We start from the raw sequence: 14,412 nt of genomic DNA, 5'->3' as shown, positions 1-14,412 counted from the left end.
GAACAATAATTCTAAACAAACTTGTTTTTGGTCTGGGTATAGTAATATTAAAACTTATGGATCCTAGTTGTTAGTGTTAAGCATAGCTTTATCAGAAAATTTATGTTTCTTAAAATTCATTGCAGCCAAGGTCCATAAAAGATAGTAATCTTTTGTATTTGCCTTTGCTATTTTCCCACAAATTTCATTGACGTTAAAATGTGATCATGAGGCACTATAAAGGAATTACATCTAAGGGAACAAAACACTAATAAAAACTGGCTGTCAGGACGTCAATGCTGTCCTACACATGACCAATAGTCTTTATGAGGCCTGGGAAAGAATCATAAACATGGTTACAAAACACATAAGAGGACAAAAAGGACAGAGTCCTCAAACTAGTACATAAAGTAACAGGCGTTGAGTTTCTTACCTTCTTCTCGTCTTAAATTCCGCTCAATGTTTGCTACACAGGAAGCACAAGTCATACCAGTGACCTGTATGTAACACTTAGATGAAGTCTTTGCCTCCTCCTTGTCGTGCGTTGGTGTCATCGTTTTAGGACAAAATTCATTAGTTGAGGTCAAAAGTGGCACTTCTGAAGAGGGCTGAGCTATTACTACCAACGGCTCATTTGTATCTGGTGGACAGGGAAAGATTCTGTTCATTTGAGGTATTCTCCAGCTGCAGCCTTGTCATTCATCACAATCCACACCTCCAGGTACTGCCAATCCATTCCTTTAAAACCAGCTTGGACCTACAGACCTCAGCAATGTTATCTTTACACTTTCCAGGAAGTGACTTCAAATATCAATACTGCCCATCCTACTTCTCAGGAAAATCTGAACTAATTGAATAAACAAAACTTTTGTCATATCAAGTTCTTCCAGCCATTATCTCCTCCCAAACCCCAGGTAGAGAGTAGTTTGTTAACAGATAATAGCTCTTATTTTTATAATGAATTTTTATCATCATGTTAACGATTTGCACACTGGCATTAAAGCAATTCATGCTATAGTAAGTGGAACAAAAGCAATTTACAGAACAACATTACAGTATGATATCATTTAAAAAACTTTTTGAGTGTATGTATACGTGAGAACAGGCACGAGAAAGCCTGGGAGGCTACATACCAAACTAGTAATGGCGGCTACTTCTGGGGAACGGGGTTAAGACAGGAAGAGAATGACAGATGAACACATTTCCTCTATAGACACTTCTGCATTGTTTGAATTTTTAACACTAATATATAGTATTTTTTAAATTAAAATATCTTTGTGGACAATGGAAGAAGAGGCAAGGAGGAAGTCAGCAACCTTCATTGTGCACAAAGGAGTACTCAGAGGCTCTCTGCATAGAATGTTTACGGACTGCGGGACAGCGGAAGCTCCTAGCATCCCAGAACTCCCCGGCAGCCTCAGAAAGTCTGCTGTTATGCTTTCGTTTCCCCATTGCAGTATTAACCCCCTCCCAAGCAGGGAGACATTACTCTCTCTAGCACATCCATGCACCTGCGAAAAAGCCAAAGATGTTCTACTCTCCTGCAGAGAGAAGGAGAAGAGGTGACATGGAAATTTCCACTAACCTATCTAACTTGTTCTTGCTTCCTCTTGGGCAAAAAGCTGGTTCGGGTCTATTTGACTAGCTCACAGAGGAACCCCTGCATAGCAGAGTTGGTTTTCAGGATGGTGAAGAAGGGGGCATCTTTGGAAGAAACTTTTTTAAAAAGCTCATTTCCGGGGCCGGCCCAGTGGTGCAGCGGTTAAGTGTGCACGTTCCGCTTCGGCGGCTCGGGGTTCGCCGGTTCGGATCCCGGGTGCGAACATGGCACCGCTTGGCAAAAGCCATGCTGTGGTAGGCATCCCACGTATAAAGGAGAGGAAGATGGGCACGGATGTTAGCTCAGGGCCAGGCTTCCTCGGCAAAAAGAGGAGGATTGGCAGTCGTTAGCTCAGGGCTAATCTTCCTCAAAAAAAAAAAAAAAGCTCATTTCCCTAATGAATAATGATCTAGACTTCTCAAATCAGTATCATAATGGCTCTTAAGTTTTAATGCAACTACAATCACCTGGGAGATCTTGTCAAAATGCAGATTCTGACTCAGTACATGTAAGGTGGGGCCTAAGATTCTATATTTCCACCTAGCTCCCAGATGATGACAGTACTGCCAGTCTGGGTATGGCAAAGAACACTGAAAAGCAAAGGACTACATTCTCCCAGTTCCAAAATTAGTCAGGCTCTGGTCTTAAGTGAATCATTTTAGAAAACTATACTCATTCATTCAGATTATGAGAGCACTGTTTAGAACACAGAGGGCAAAATTTACCAAATAGTACCACTATCTTAAAGAATTCAAAAAAGAGGCTCATTTGTCTAAAGAAAATAGTTTTGGCTTTGGAAAAAACCCATTATTTTAATCTAGCCAGGAGTTTAACTTATTCTCTCATAATTATATCAAGACTTAATTTTGAACTTGGACAATGAAAAAAAAAGTTTACACTGCCAACTACTTTAGGTCTTCTTCCAGAGTAATTTAGTTATTTCACGCACCAGAGGTAACCCAGAATACCATCTGCCATTTTCACACTCTAGAAGTACAGTATTAAATTAAGTCATAGAGGTAGTCACTTTTAGCTACCTTGGCATGACCTCTCAACGAGGATCCATAAAATCGTGACCTTTACCCCAGTGAGAGTGGCAAGCAGAAAAGCAGAAGCTTCCATCTTCGACAGAGGCAGTGCAGGTATTAAAAAGCCACATTGAATTAAATGGCTAGTTTCTTTAAATTAGCTTTTCTATAGGCTGTAGCAACATGACTTATGCTTAAATGAATTCAAAAGGAAGGTTGACTTTCCTGCACTTGAGGCAACAATCAGAAAAGAGTCCAAAAATTTCAAGGAAGGGTTTCCAATCTGATCCTCAAAACTGGTAGGTTTAGTGTCTGAAGTAATGCGAGGAATAAATATATAATCAGAAAAATGGCTTAAAAAAATTAAAAACATCATTTCTGCAACCTACTCTCAAAAGATGCAGACAAATATATGTGTGGTACATAGGTGGGTGTGTGTGTACGTATGTCTGTCTATCTATCGACAGAGAAAGACAACGATAAAACAAATGTAAAATATTAACAACTGGGGAATCTGAGTGAAATTGGTTAACAGGAATTCTTTGTACTATTCTTTCAGCTTTTCTGTAAGTTTGAAATTAGTTAAAGATTAAAAAGTTACAAAAAAGGAAAGGAATTTGAGTATTTTGTTTGCTTTAATTGGTGAGTGAAGACTTAACTTTATAGGGGCCGGCCCCGTGGCCGAGTGGTTAAGTCCACGCACTCCACTTCAGCGGCCCAGGGTTTTGCCGGTTCGAATCCTGGGCGCGGACATGGCACCGCTCATCAAGCCATGCTGAGGCGGCGTCCCACATGCCACAACTAGAAAGGCCCACAGCTAAGAATATACAACCATGTACCAGGGGGCTTTGGGGAGAAAAAGGAAAAATAAAATCTTTTTTTAAAAAAAAGAACAACTTCATATATGACGTCTTTTTAAGAGAATGAGGAGATTGATGGTCACGATAAAAAGCAACTCCCATTCTTCTCACTCCCTCTTTTTTTTTTTTTTTGAGGAAGATTAGCCCTGAGCTAACTGCTGCCAATCCTCCTCTTTTCACTGAGGAAGACTGGCCCTGAGCTAACATCCATTCCCATCTTCCTCCACTTTACACGTGAGATGCCTACCACAGCATGGCTTGCCAAGCGGTGCCACGTCCGCACCCAGGATCAGAACCGGCAAACCCCAGGCCGCTGAAGCGGAACGTGCGCACTTAACCGCTGTGCCACTGGGCCGGCCCCTCGCTCCCTCCTTTAACATTTACAGCACACCCAGGACTAGTTTGACATGAAGATGAAATGTGCCAATCCCTCTCTGTCTGAGAATGGGTCATAGTGGTAGACTGTGAAGCCTGGATCAGCACTGACACATTCAGAAAATGGGTAGCCACATTCTGGTGGCATCTTAAACTCATTGATTTCTAGTAGAAACACAGAATGCAGTCGTTTGATGTGAATCTTTTATCCCAATAATATGGGTCACTGTAGTCAATTCTTTTATAGTGATGTTCACCATGCCAAGGTTTTTTACCTATTCCTCACGGCCATTAATGTGTTTGTTACGAGTTCTAATAGATTCATGGCACATAACAGGTTCCTAGAAATTATTTGTTTGAATAATCGATTCCTGGGGCTCTTGACAATTGTAGGTTGAGGTAAAATTTATTGTAAAAAGTTACTGAACGTGTTGCATTCATGGTTCCTGAGGACTAGGCAGAGGAGAGACCTGGTGCCAGAGACTATCAAGTACTCTTGAATTCCACTTACTAGTCAGATCACAATTTCTCCTATTGCTCGAGTCCATCTTGGGAGCCACGTAAAGTAATTAGAAAGTTGCTTTTGCTCTGCTCACATTTGTTATATAAAACTTTACAAACGCTAGCTATTTAAAATTTATTATTTACTATTACATTTTTATTGCCTTATATGAACACTGTTAATATAGATTTAATTGAGATTTTATTCACAGAGGTCAATGCAGCAAATTATTCCGACCAGTGCATCTCAAACTTTAATGTGCATATGTATTCCCTAGAGAGCTTATTAAAATTAAAATTTAGATTTTAATTTAATGGGTCTGCAGCGGGCCGGAAAGTCTGTATTTCTAACAAGCTCCCAGGTGATGCTGATGCTGCTGATCTGTGAACCATGCTTTTAGTGGCAAAAATACAGACCCAAGTGAATAAGACAAATTCCATTTTGGGGTCTAGTCTTAAAGTTTGTGAGGTCCTTGCTTACGGTAATGACAGACACCAGATTTGATTGTGAAAAATATTTCAATTTTATCCCATATGCGATATAAGTTGATAGGATTTGGGTATCTATATGTAAGAGGAACAGGAATATCACAGAGTAAGTAATTTGTTTGATATTGATGTAAACTAAATTTATTTATGTAGTGTCCATCATTGACAACATAATGTATCATGTATGCCAAAGTATTTTAATTTAATAGAAACTCTGAGGAATAATTCAATATTATGAATTAGTGAAATATGAATTAATATAATTTCAAATACTGTCATTTTGAAAATTTTAAAAATTGTAAGCAAAGATAGATACAACTAAATTTTGCTGAAACTAATTTTAGTCATTTTTTATGGCTACCTGATAGAGTTTCACTTCCAATATTTCCAATTTAAATTCTTCTTCTGATTTCATAATTATTTACTTTTTCAATTATGGATTTCCTAGACTTTGTTCAGACTTTTAGTACTGGAAGCTCTTTAACATTTTAGTATTCTCTATGAATTTTCTAATAGGGAATTATGTATGTTTTTTAGAGGACAAGAATCTTGGTCGTTTGAGATTTTCTTTATTAAAGTGAGAATTCTAGGTGGGAATGTAAAATGGTGCAGCCACTTTAGAAAAGAGCTTAGCAGTTCCTGAAAAAGTTAAGCATATTCACCATATGACCCAGAAATTCCACTCCTAGGTATATACACAGGAAAAATAAAAACACATATTCATGTAAAAACCTTAAACAAATGTTCACAGCAGCATCATTCCTAATAGCCCAAAGAGTGGAAACAACCCAAATTTCCATCAACTGATGAACAGAGAAACAAAATGAGGCATATACATACAATGAAATACTAGTCAGTAACAAAAAGGAATGAAGTGCTGGTACATGTTACAAACATGGTTGAACATTTGTGTACCTTGAAAACATTATGCTAAGTGTAAGAAGTTAGACACGAAACGACAAATATTCCATGACTCCACTTATATGTACCTAGAGTTGTCAAATTCATAAAGACAGAAAATAGAACAGTAGATAACGGGCTGGGGGAGGGGAAGAGGAAACGGGAGTGACTACTAATGGTTATGGAGGTGATGAAAATGTTCTAAAATTAGATAGTGGTAATGGCCATAAAACTGTGAATACACTAACCACCACTGGACTGTGTACTGTAAAAGAGAGAATTTTATGGTATGTGAACTATATCTTTAAAAAGTGAGAATTCTATAATTTCTACCATTTGTCATGAATACGAAAATTCAGAATGTTTGGAATGTCTCTGGGTCTTCTTCCAATGACACTTACCTACCATAATAATTTGAGCATGTGTTTAATATAATTTTTTATGCTTCTCAGTTTTAGTGAGCTTCGAAAGAAAATACTGCTATTTGATATCCTTCATTCTGATAAGAACGGCAAAGGTTAATAACATTGTCTGGAAATTAGACAACTTTTGCATTGTTCCTTACAGCAAGAAATTTCATTAGGGCACTTCCAGTTTAATTTAAGCCTAGGTTCAATTCTAGTTCAAAACAACAAGTTCACATAGGGAAATTCCATTGGATATATTTTTGGTTTCAGTTCAAGGTAAGAGCTGTCAGGAAACAGGAAGACTTTAGGCTAGTTCTAGAGTTAGTTTAATTTGAATGCCTAAATTTAAAACCATGGTTAAAATTCTATTATTCATTCATGCCCTTTTTCTTTTTAAAATAACATTAGCTTCTCCCATTACATATGCATAAATATATACATACATACATCCTTGTCACAAAAAAACTTAAAATACTTAAGAAAGCACAATGGAAAAACTTTCACCTTTATCTTACCACTCAGAAATAACCACTGTTAAAATTTTAGTTCATATCCTACCAGGAATTTTATTCATTTATATACACAAGTAACATATACATGGTATAAATCCTTTTACATGTGTTTATAAAATTTTGATCATATTCATACAGGTTTTAAGCTTATTTTTTTTTTCATTTAACGAAGTATCTCAGACACTTTCCTGTTGCATTAAGTATTTTAATACCATGATTTTTTATGGCTTCATAGAATTTCATCATATGGATATTTCACAATTTAATGCTTCTAGTTTTTAAATATTATAAGTAATTACGCAAACATCCTTATGCATCTTTGTATATATTGCTGGCTACTTCCATAAGACTTATTTCCAAAAAGTGCAATTGCAGTGCCTATTATTCATTTCTCATTGATAAAAGCAAAATGGAGACAAAAGAACATTAGGGGAATGAAAGGAAAAAGTAATCATTACCTGACAAAGTAGCATCAAATCCCATGTCTTCTATTGCTTTTCTCAAAGTTTCTGGAGAGGTTAGTAGAGGATCATATTCAACAGTCCCATTGCCATTTGCAAGGGATACTCGTATGGATTTCACACCTGCCTTTTTTGATATGACACCCTCAATAGACTGCACACAAGAATTACAAGTCATGCCATCAATGTTTATCACGGTTTCTTGAGTGAGAGGCTGGCTAACTATGTTCAAAGGAATCTTGTGAAGAGAGGAGCCGGAGGGAGAGTTTGAGGTACTCTCAACTTCACTTGGAAAGCTGACTCTATATTGCCCCGGTGATATAGCCTCTATTGCTTTTCTCAGGGTTTCTGGAGTGACTAAGCTTGCATTGTACTTTACTATGGCAGACCTATTCTCTAAAGAAACTACTACGCTGCTTACATATTGGAGTGTAGATAAAGCACTTTCAATATTTGACACACATGATTTACAATGCATGCCATCTACGATGAAAGTGACTGCTGAATCATTGGTACATGATGGACTCCTTTGCTGTGGTCTTTCTGAGGATTTGACTGGTGTGTTCTTGAGACGTTCTATATCAATAGCTCCCAATTTGAGGAACTTGGGCTGTTTTTTGATGAATGCTGGAAAGCCCGCAGCTTCGATCTGCTTTTTGATTTCCTCGACTGTGATAAGATGAGGTTGATAAACAATAGTAGCTTCTTGGTTGTCCAGGGAGACTAGTTAATAAAAAGAAAAATTACTGAAATTCAGTTACTCCTGGGCCACTTCAGAAAACATTCTGTAGACCAAGTCAATACCACACATGATTGCTTTTCTCTCATTGTCGTCATTATCCTTTCTTAAAATAATTCTGTTCTTTTCCAAAAATGTTATTGATATAGACTGGAAAAAAGTAAAAGATATGGCCACTAGATCTATAGTCTCCAACTTTCTGCATGCCTGAATAAATATATATTACAGGTAAAGAGGACCCCAGGCATACTGTGTTGAGAACTATGAATTCCATGAACCGCCACCCCAGCTATGCTGCTAGTTCAAGACTCATGTAAGTTTTAAGTATAATCATTACCTTTACTGACATTAATCCTGGTAATATGCTGTACTTCAGATTTCAATGAAGCAGTGAGTATTCTAGTCCCATGGATTCAAAGCCCAGGCTTATAAAGCAAGCAAAAAGTTAAAAGGCCAAAACAGAAAACTAAGCCTTACAAAACAATCAAAGAAATAACACCAGATACATTACCTTTAATTCGCTGAACACCTTGCAGTTTCCCAATTTTTCCTTCAATCGTGCTAGTGCAGGAATGGCAGGTCATCCCTTCCACTTTCATCTTCACCATGACTTCACCTGCTTGAGCCATACTGTAATCTTCACAAGTTCCTGACTTTTTCTCCAGAGTTCCAATATCTAAACTGAGATCTGGAACCAGCTCTATTATCTGATTGGCAGTCACTACAGAAGGGATTATTGTCACCACTGCAGTTCTTTGCTGAGGGGAAATTTTAATGTCTGTCACACCCTTGGTCTTGAGCAATGTACTTTGGATATGGTCCCATGGTGGAGACAGTGAAGCAGTAACAGTGAGAAACACGGTGTCAGTTAAAACAGGCAGAGGGTTAGGATGGTTGAGAATGGCATCAAAGCCCATATCATCAATAGCTTCCTGTAGGGTCTTTGGAGTCTGTAGTTTAGGGTCATAAATAATAGTTGCACATTTTTCTTCCAGTGAAACCTTTTGGAAGGAAATTTCAGAAGTCAGTTTAATTAAATTCCATGACATAGAACTTAAAAATAGCAATCATGGCACTACATTTTAAAAGAATGAAACAATTCAATCTAATGGAGTTTCTCTATTAGTTCTCATCTTTTTTTTTCTTTTTGGTGAGGAAGATTTGCTTTGAGCTAACCTCTTACCAATCTTCCTCTTTTTTTTTTATTTTGCTTGAGGAAGATTAGCCCTGAGCCAACATCTGTCCCAATCTTCCTCTATTTTGTATGTGGGTTGCCAGCACAGCATGGCTTGATGAGTGTAGGTCTGCGCCTGGGATCTGAACCCACAAACGCAGGCCACCAAAGTGGAGCATGCTGGACTTAACCACTACACCATGGGGCCAGGCCCTAGTTCTCATCTGTACTATTCTCTTTGGAAAGAAACATAAAACATCTTGTGTACCTACAGGAATGGTAAAGCTATATGTAGGTGTACGTGACTCAGGTACTGATCAGGCATTTGAAACGTGCGCTTGGACAAATACACCTGAGAATTTCACAACACAGTACAAACTACTCTTTCCTACCACCCCCTTTCACAAATTACTCCAATAATTCACACTCTATTAATTCAAAAGGTAATATAGGAAACAAGATCAGCTATAGAAAACAAAGGTGATACGAAGTTTAAACTTTTAAAATGTTCAATTAAGGTAACTTTGTTGGCAACAAAAGATATAAACATGCTAGTGTACGAATGAAGGCAATATTGATAGGGTTTTGTAGCATATTACTCCTATATCCTTCTAAGTCACTACAGCCTAGTATCACTTTTGTTCAAATAAGAACGTCTTTATCATTTTGCCTGATTTGATTATAAAAACAATGATTGTATTCTTAAAATTCATCTACTGTACATAATTTAACTACCATGACTGCATGCATCTCTTTGGATGACATCTTACAAAGATTTATGATGTAGTCACACACACACATACACACACACACTGGGTTGGGAGTCAGAAGATTTAAGTTCCAGCATCAATTCTCCACTTATTAGCCAGCCACTCATTACTTCTACCAACTGAAAAATGGGGAAATATGCCCTATTATCTTCCAGGGTTGTTATAAGGATCATATGAGTAAATAGATAGGAAAGTAGCTCTTTGCAGCAGCGAGTTATATAAAAATAAGCACTGAATAATTCATTTTTTTTAAGATTTTATTTTTTCCTTTTTCTCCCAAAGCCCCCCGGTACATAGTTCTGTATATTTTAGTTGTGGGTCCTTCTAGTTGTAGCATGTGGGATGCTGCCTCAGCATGGCTTGACGAGCGGTGCCATGTCCATGCCCAGGATTCAAACTGGCGAAACCCTGGGCCGCTGCCACAGAGCACGTGAACTTAACCACTTGGCCACAGGGACGGCCCCTGAATAATTGATATTTTTTGAGCAGTTATTATATTGCCTGGAACAGGAATTCTCTGGATCCAAAGCTGAGCATGACATAGTCACAGGCAGCAACACTAGAACAGAGAATACAGAAAACGGACACCCATTCATCTCTGGGAATATGGGTCAGAAAAGGCTTCTTAGGGGAGATAATACCTGAATGTTAAAGGACAAACAGAAATCTACAAGGCTACATGAGGCAGCGAATTCCAGACAAATGGAAGCACAAAAAGTAGAGAAAGATGACAGGCTGAAGAATTAGGCAACTGCTTTATTATGGGGCCTCTTGTATGCCAATAATGGTTTGTAATCTATCTTATAGGTAATAGAGAGCCATGGAAAAGTTAAGTAGGAGAATGACGATTATATTTGCATTTTTGAGAGGAATTATTTTGGAGGCACTGTAGTAGATGATGTCAGGGTGAAATGGAGTGGCACAGGAGGACAGGAGATCAGCTAGGGGGCTATTGCAATCCCAATAGTAGTATAAGAAAAGCTCTAAATTAAGGCATGAACACTGGGGGTAAAGAGAAAAGAGGCAGTTCCAAGATACATTTAGGAGGGCAAGACCTCATAAGGCGATTTTAGAGGATAAAGGAGATGACTAGGATGACTTACGGGTTTCTAACTTGGGCCAGTGGATAGATGGTGCCATTAACTGATACCAGAGACAGAAGAGGAAAATTTGAGGAAGTTAAGAGGTTGGAGTGGGTAAAGAAAGGGTAAAGAAAGATGATGTATTTCGTTTTAGACCTGTTGATTCTGAGAGGCAGTAGGATATTAATGTTCTAACAGCAGTTAAAATATGGGGATGATGATGATGATGATGACGATTATAGATTACTGGTAAAAAGCTTTGTTCCATAAATTAAAAACAACTCCAAAACATAATTAAAAGTAATTCAGAGTAGGAAATCTCACTTTAAATTGTCTACAATAGATATATAGTTAAATCTTTCACTTATTTCAATGAACTTAGTATTTTTATTTCTTCTTTTAGCTTGGTAATCAGCGGCTACGTATTTGGTGAAATCTTGAAATGTGCCCATGGCATGGAAAGTTTCTAAGACTCTGCTAATTCTAGTTGGTGAGCTTGTTCTTAGTTATGGAAGAGATCACTAGCATAAATGATCCAAAACAGAAGACGTGGGAAAATAATTTATATTTTGTTTTGGAATACACTGTACATTTTCCATGAAAAAGCCACAGAACAGTCATATAGTTCAAACATATACTTTTGAAAGAGATGTAACATAAATATAGCCACCACAAAAGGAAGGCTTTTGTGTCTTTGTATCTTTGGAGAGATTCTCTTTTAAACTCTAATCTCAGTCCCCTGAGGTCAATTATTTTCTAATTAAGAAAATTACTTTAAAAAATTTAACCATTCAAACTAAAGGGAAGATGGAGAACAGATGAGGGGTGGGGTAGGAGTGACTATAAAAGGGCAGCACAAGGGAGATTTGGGGGTGACGAAACTGTGCTGTCCTGGTTGTGGTGGTGGTTAAACAAATCCATATGTGTGTTAAAATTCACCGAACTAAAAAAAAAAAAAGAATTCATAGAACTGTAGGCCAAAAAGAAGTCAATTTTACTGTATGATATATTTTTTAAACAAAAAAATGGGGCAGGCTCTGTGGCCAAGTGGTTAAGTTTGCACACTCCACTTTGGCAGTCCAGGGCTTCCCTGGTTCGGATCCTGGGTGCGGACCTGGTACTGCTCATCAAGCCATGTTCAGGCAGCATCCCACATGCCACAACTAGAAGGACCTGCAACTAGAATGTACAACTATGTACTAGGGGGCTTTGGGGAGAAGAAGAAGAAAAAAAAAAGATTGGTAACAGATGTTAGCTCAGGTGCCAATCTTTAAAAGAAAAATTAAATAAGATTAAAAATTCACTTCCTCAGCTGCTTTAGCCACATTTCAAGTGTTCAATGGCCTATGTGGCTACTGGCTACGATACAGGACAGGACAGATATAGAAAATTTCCGTTGTTGCACAATGTTCCACTGGACAGTACCACTCTAGGTACCACTATACTTTTCCTGATAAAACACCAAACTTTTAAAAAATGGAGGGGCATTCTTTTCCCTTTAGGTTTAAATACACTGTATCTGGTGCCTCTTAAATGACCTGGTTTTGAGCTAATCTTTTTTCCCCAAAAAGGTCAATTAACCAACATACCCAATGATAAATTGTTCTTAAAACTGATTTTAAAAGCAAAATACATGGACAAAAGTTGAAAACATGCTAAGTGAAAGAAGCCAGACACAAAAGGCCACATATTGTATGACTCCATTTATATGAAATACCCGGAGTAGGCAGAAAGGAGGTTATGGTTGCCAGGGGCTGGGGAAGGAAGGAATAGGAGTGATTCCTTAAACGGGTACAAGGCTTCCTTTTGGAGTGATGAAAATATTCTGGAACTAGATTGTGGTGATGGTTGCACAACATTGTGAATAGCCTAGAGGTCACTGATGGTAAATTTTATGTGCATTTTACAATAAAAAAAATTAAGTTAAAAAGAAAAAGCAAAAGCCACTTTGTCACTAGATGGTTTGCTATACTTTCTGCTGCTTTAGCCTATCTTCTATTTATAAAAGGCATATGGAAATAAGGAAACTATGTACGTAAAATACTACACAAACAAAGTTGTATTACCCTATGCTGTTTTCACTCTGCAGACCAGAAAACAGTTCCTTGTTAGTAACTTCTATTTGTGTCTTTTAAAGCTGGCCAACCACACTTAGCACAAACAAAAATGTTCCCTTTTGGGGTAATAGCACTCAACTTTTCCTCTGAATGTCAGATATCAAAGAGATTTTTCAAGCCTTAGGTCTCAAAGGAAACAAAAACAAGCAGCACCTTTGTGTTTTTTAAGAGGAAATTCATGCAGTGATTATCACAATACTGTTCTGGGTGCCAAATCCTTGGGCAGGAAGCTAAAATAGCATTTATTTATTCAACAAACATTTACTGAGTGCCTATTACTGTGCCTGGCACTGTGCGAGCTGCTAGGGACACAACGGTGAGCAAAACCAGGCACAGACTCCCCGGAGGCGGAAACTGCCGAGAGCGCTCATTCTGGGTCTGCACCGCTCTCCTTTCCCAGGATCCCCACCAATGAAAACCACCTCTGCCTATTCCTCACATTGTTCCAAAATTTCAACAGCTTGTCTTTTTCTCAGAATCTTTCATTAGGAACCGATGCTGTTATTTTTATTTTCAGAGAAACTACTTTTGCGTTATTTCTGAAAATAAACATATAACAGTCCATAAATTATGGATGTGGCTCATAGGAGGGACTCAAGGTGGAGGACTATTCACTATATTTAGATGAACAAAGGAGAGAAGAAAGGAAAAATCAGACACACTCTGTCACCTCAATAGCATTAACAGTGGTGTACAGGGCACGGACTAACTGTGCACAGGGATCACAAAGATCCAATTTTAATGCATATGGTGTTCCTTATCTACTGAAATGTCTAAAACATGAAATTCAGGCACAGTATACTTTACCTACATGTGATTTCTACAAAATTTATATAAATATACTGTTGACTTAAAAAGGAAATTGGCCAGTTGTTTCACCAGCACAAGTTTATTCAGGAAGAACCATGGGGAATTGCCAGAGGAACCGCAATTCGGGATATACAGGCTACAGCAGACCAGAGGCAAAACCAGCGAAACAAAAGAAGGGGCTTGCTCTTATAGAGGAAGAGGAGAAGTAGGGAGGGGCTACAATATACAGAGTCTGTTCAAGGAAACTGGGAGTCCAAAGTGTAAAGGTCTCTCATTGGCTGGGCTGTTGCCCAGCGGGGAGAGAAATCTTTCTCCCTTCTGCTATGTAGTGAAGTAGTAAATACCTTCCTATGGGAGATGCAAGCCCATGTCTTTTCCTGTTTTGAGTAACTGACCATGTATGATAGGGCATAAGAGCTCCCCCTAGAGGCCTTCCTGACTCCAATTTAGTTGAGCTTTCTTTTATTAATTTCACCATACAAAGGCTGCATCATCTATTCTCAAGCTAGATGAAAGCTAAAACCTTGGACAAATCACCCTAACTCAAAGGGCTTCAGTTTCTTGAAAGACTAGACTAGCTCTAACTTTCCATAAAAGCTAAAAACTGT

At 38.1% G+C, this 14,412-nt stretch overlaps 1 protein-coding gene across 3 annotated transcripts in view; it reads right to left on the bottom strand.

The window, feature by feature from the left end:
* ATP7A (ATPase copper transporting alpha) overlaps window positions 1-14,412 on the bottom strand; it is a 132,221-nt gene that overhangs the window by 42,006 nt on the left and 75,803 nt on the right. For all 3 annotated transcript variants that reach the window (XR_011536195.1, XM_070605791.1, XM_070605792.1), the window contains exons 3-5: window positions 8,363-8,852; window positions 7,110-7,835; window positions 413-619 (exon numbers count right to left, since the gene is read on the bottom strand). Coding sequence is in view for 2 of the 3 variants with exons in the window: in XM_070605791.1 (XP_070461892.1) it covers window positions 413-619; window positions 7,110-7,835; window positions 8,363-8,852 (1,423 nt within the window). In the remaining variant the exon portion in view is untranslated. The remainder of the gene's footprint in view (window positions 1-412; window positions 620-7,109; window positions 7,836-8,362; window positions 8,853-14,412) is intronic.

The sequence above is a fragment of the Equus przewalskii genome, chromosome X (genome assembly GCF_037783145.1).
Source record: "Equus przewalskii isolate Varuska chromosome X, EquPr2, whole genome shotgun sequence".
Taxonomy (NCBI): Eukaryota; Metazoa; Chordata; class Mammalia; order Perissodactyla; family Equidae; genus Equus; species Equus przewalskii.
Note: the sequence above shows the minus strand (reverse complement) of the source record. Positions and strands in the feature narration are given on the sequence as shown.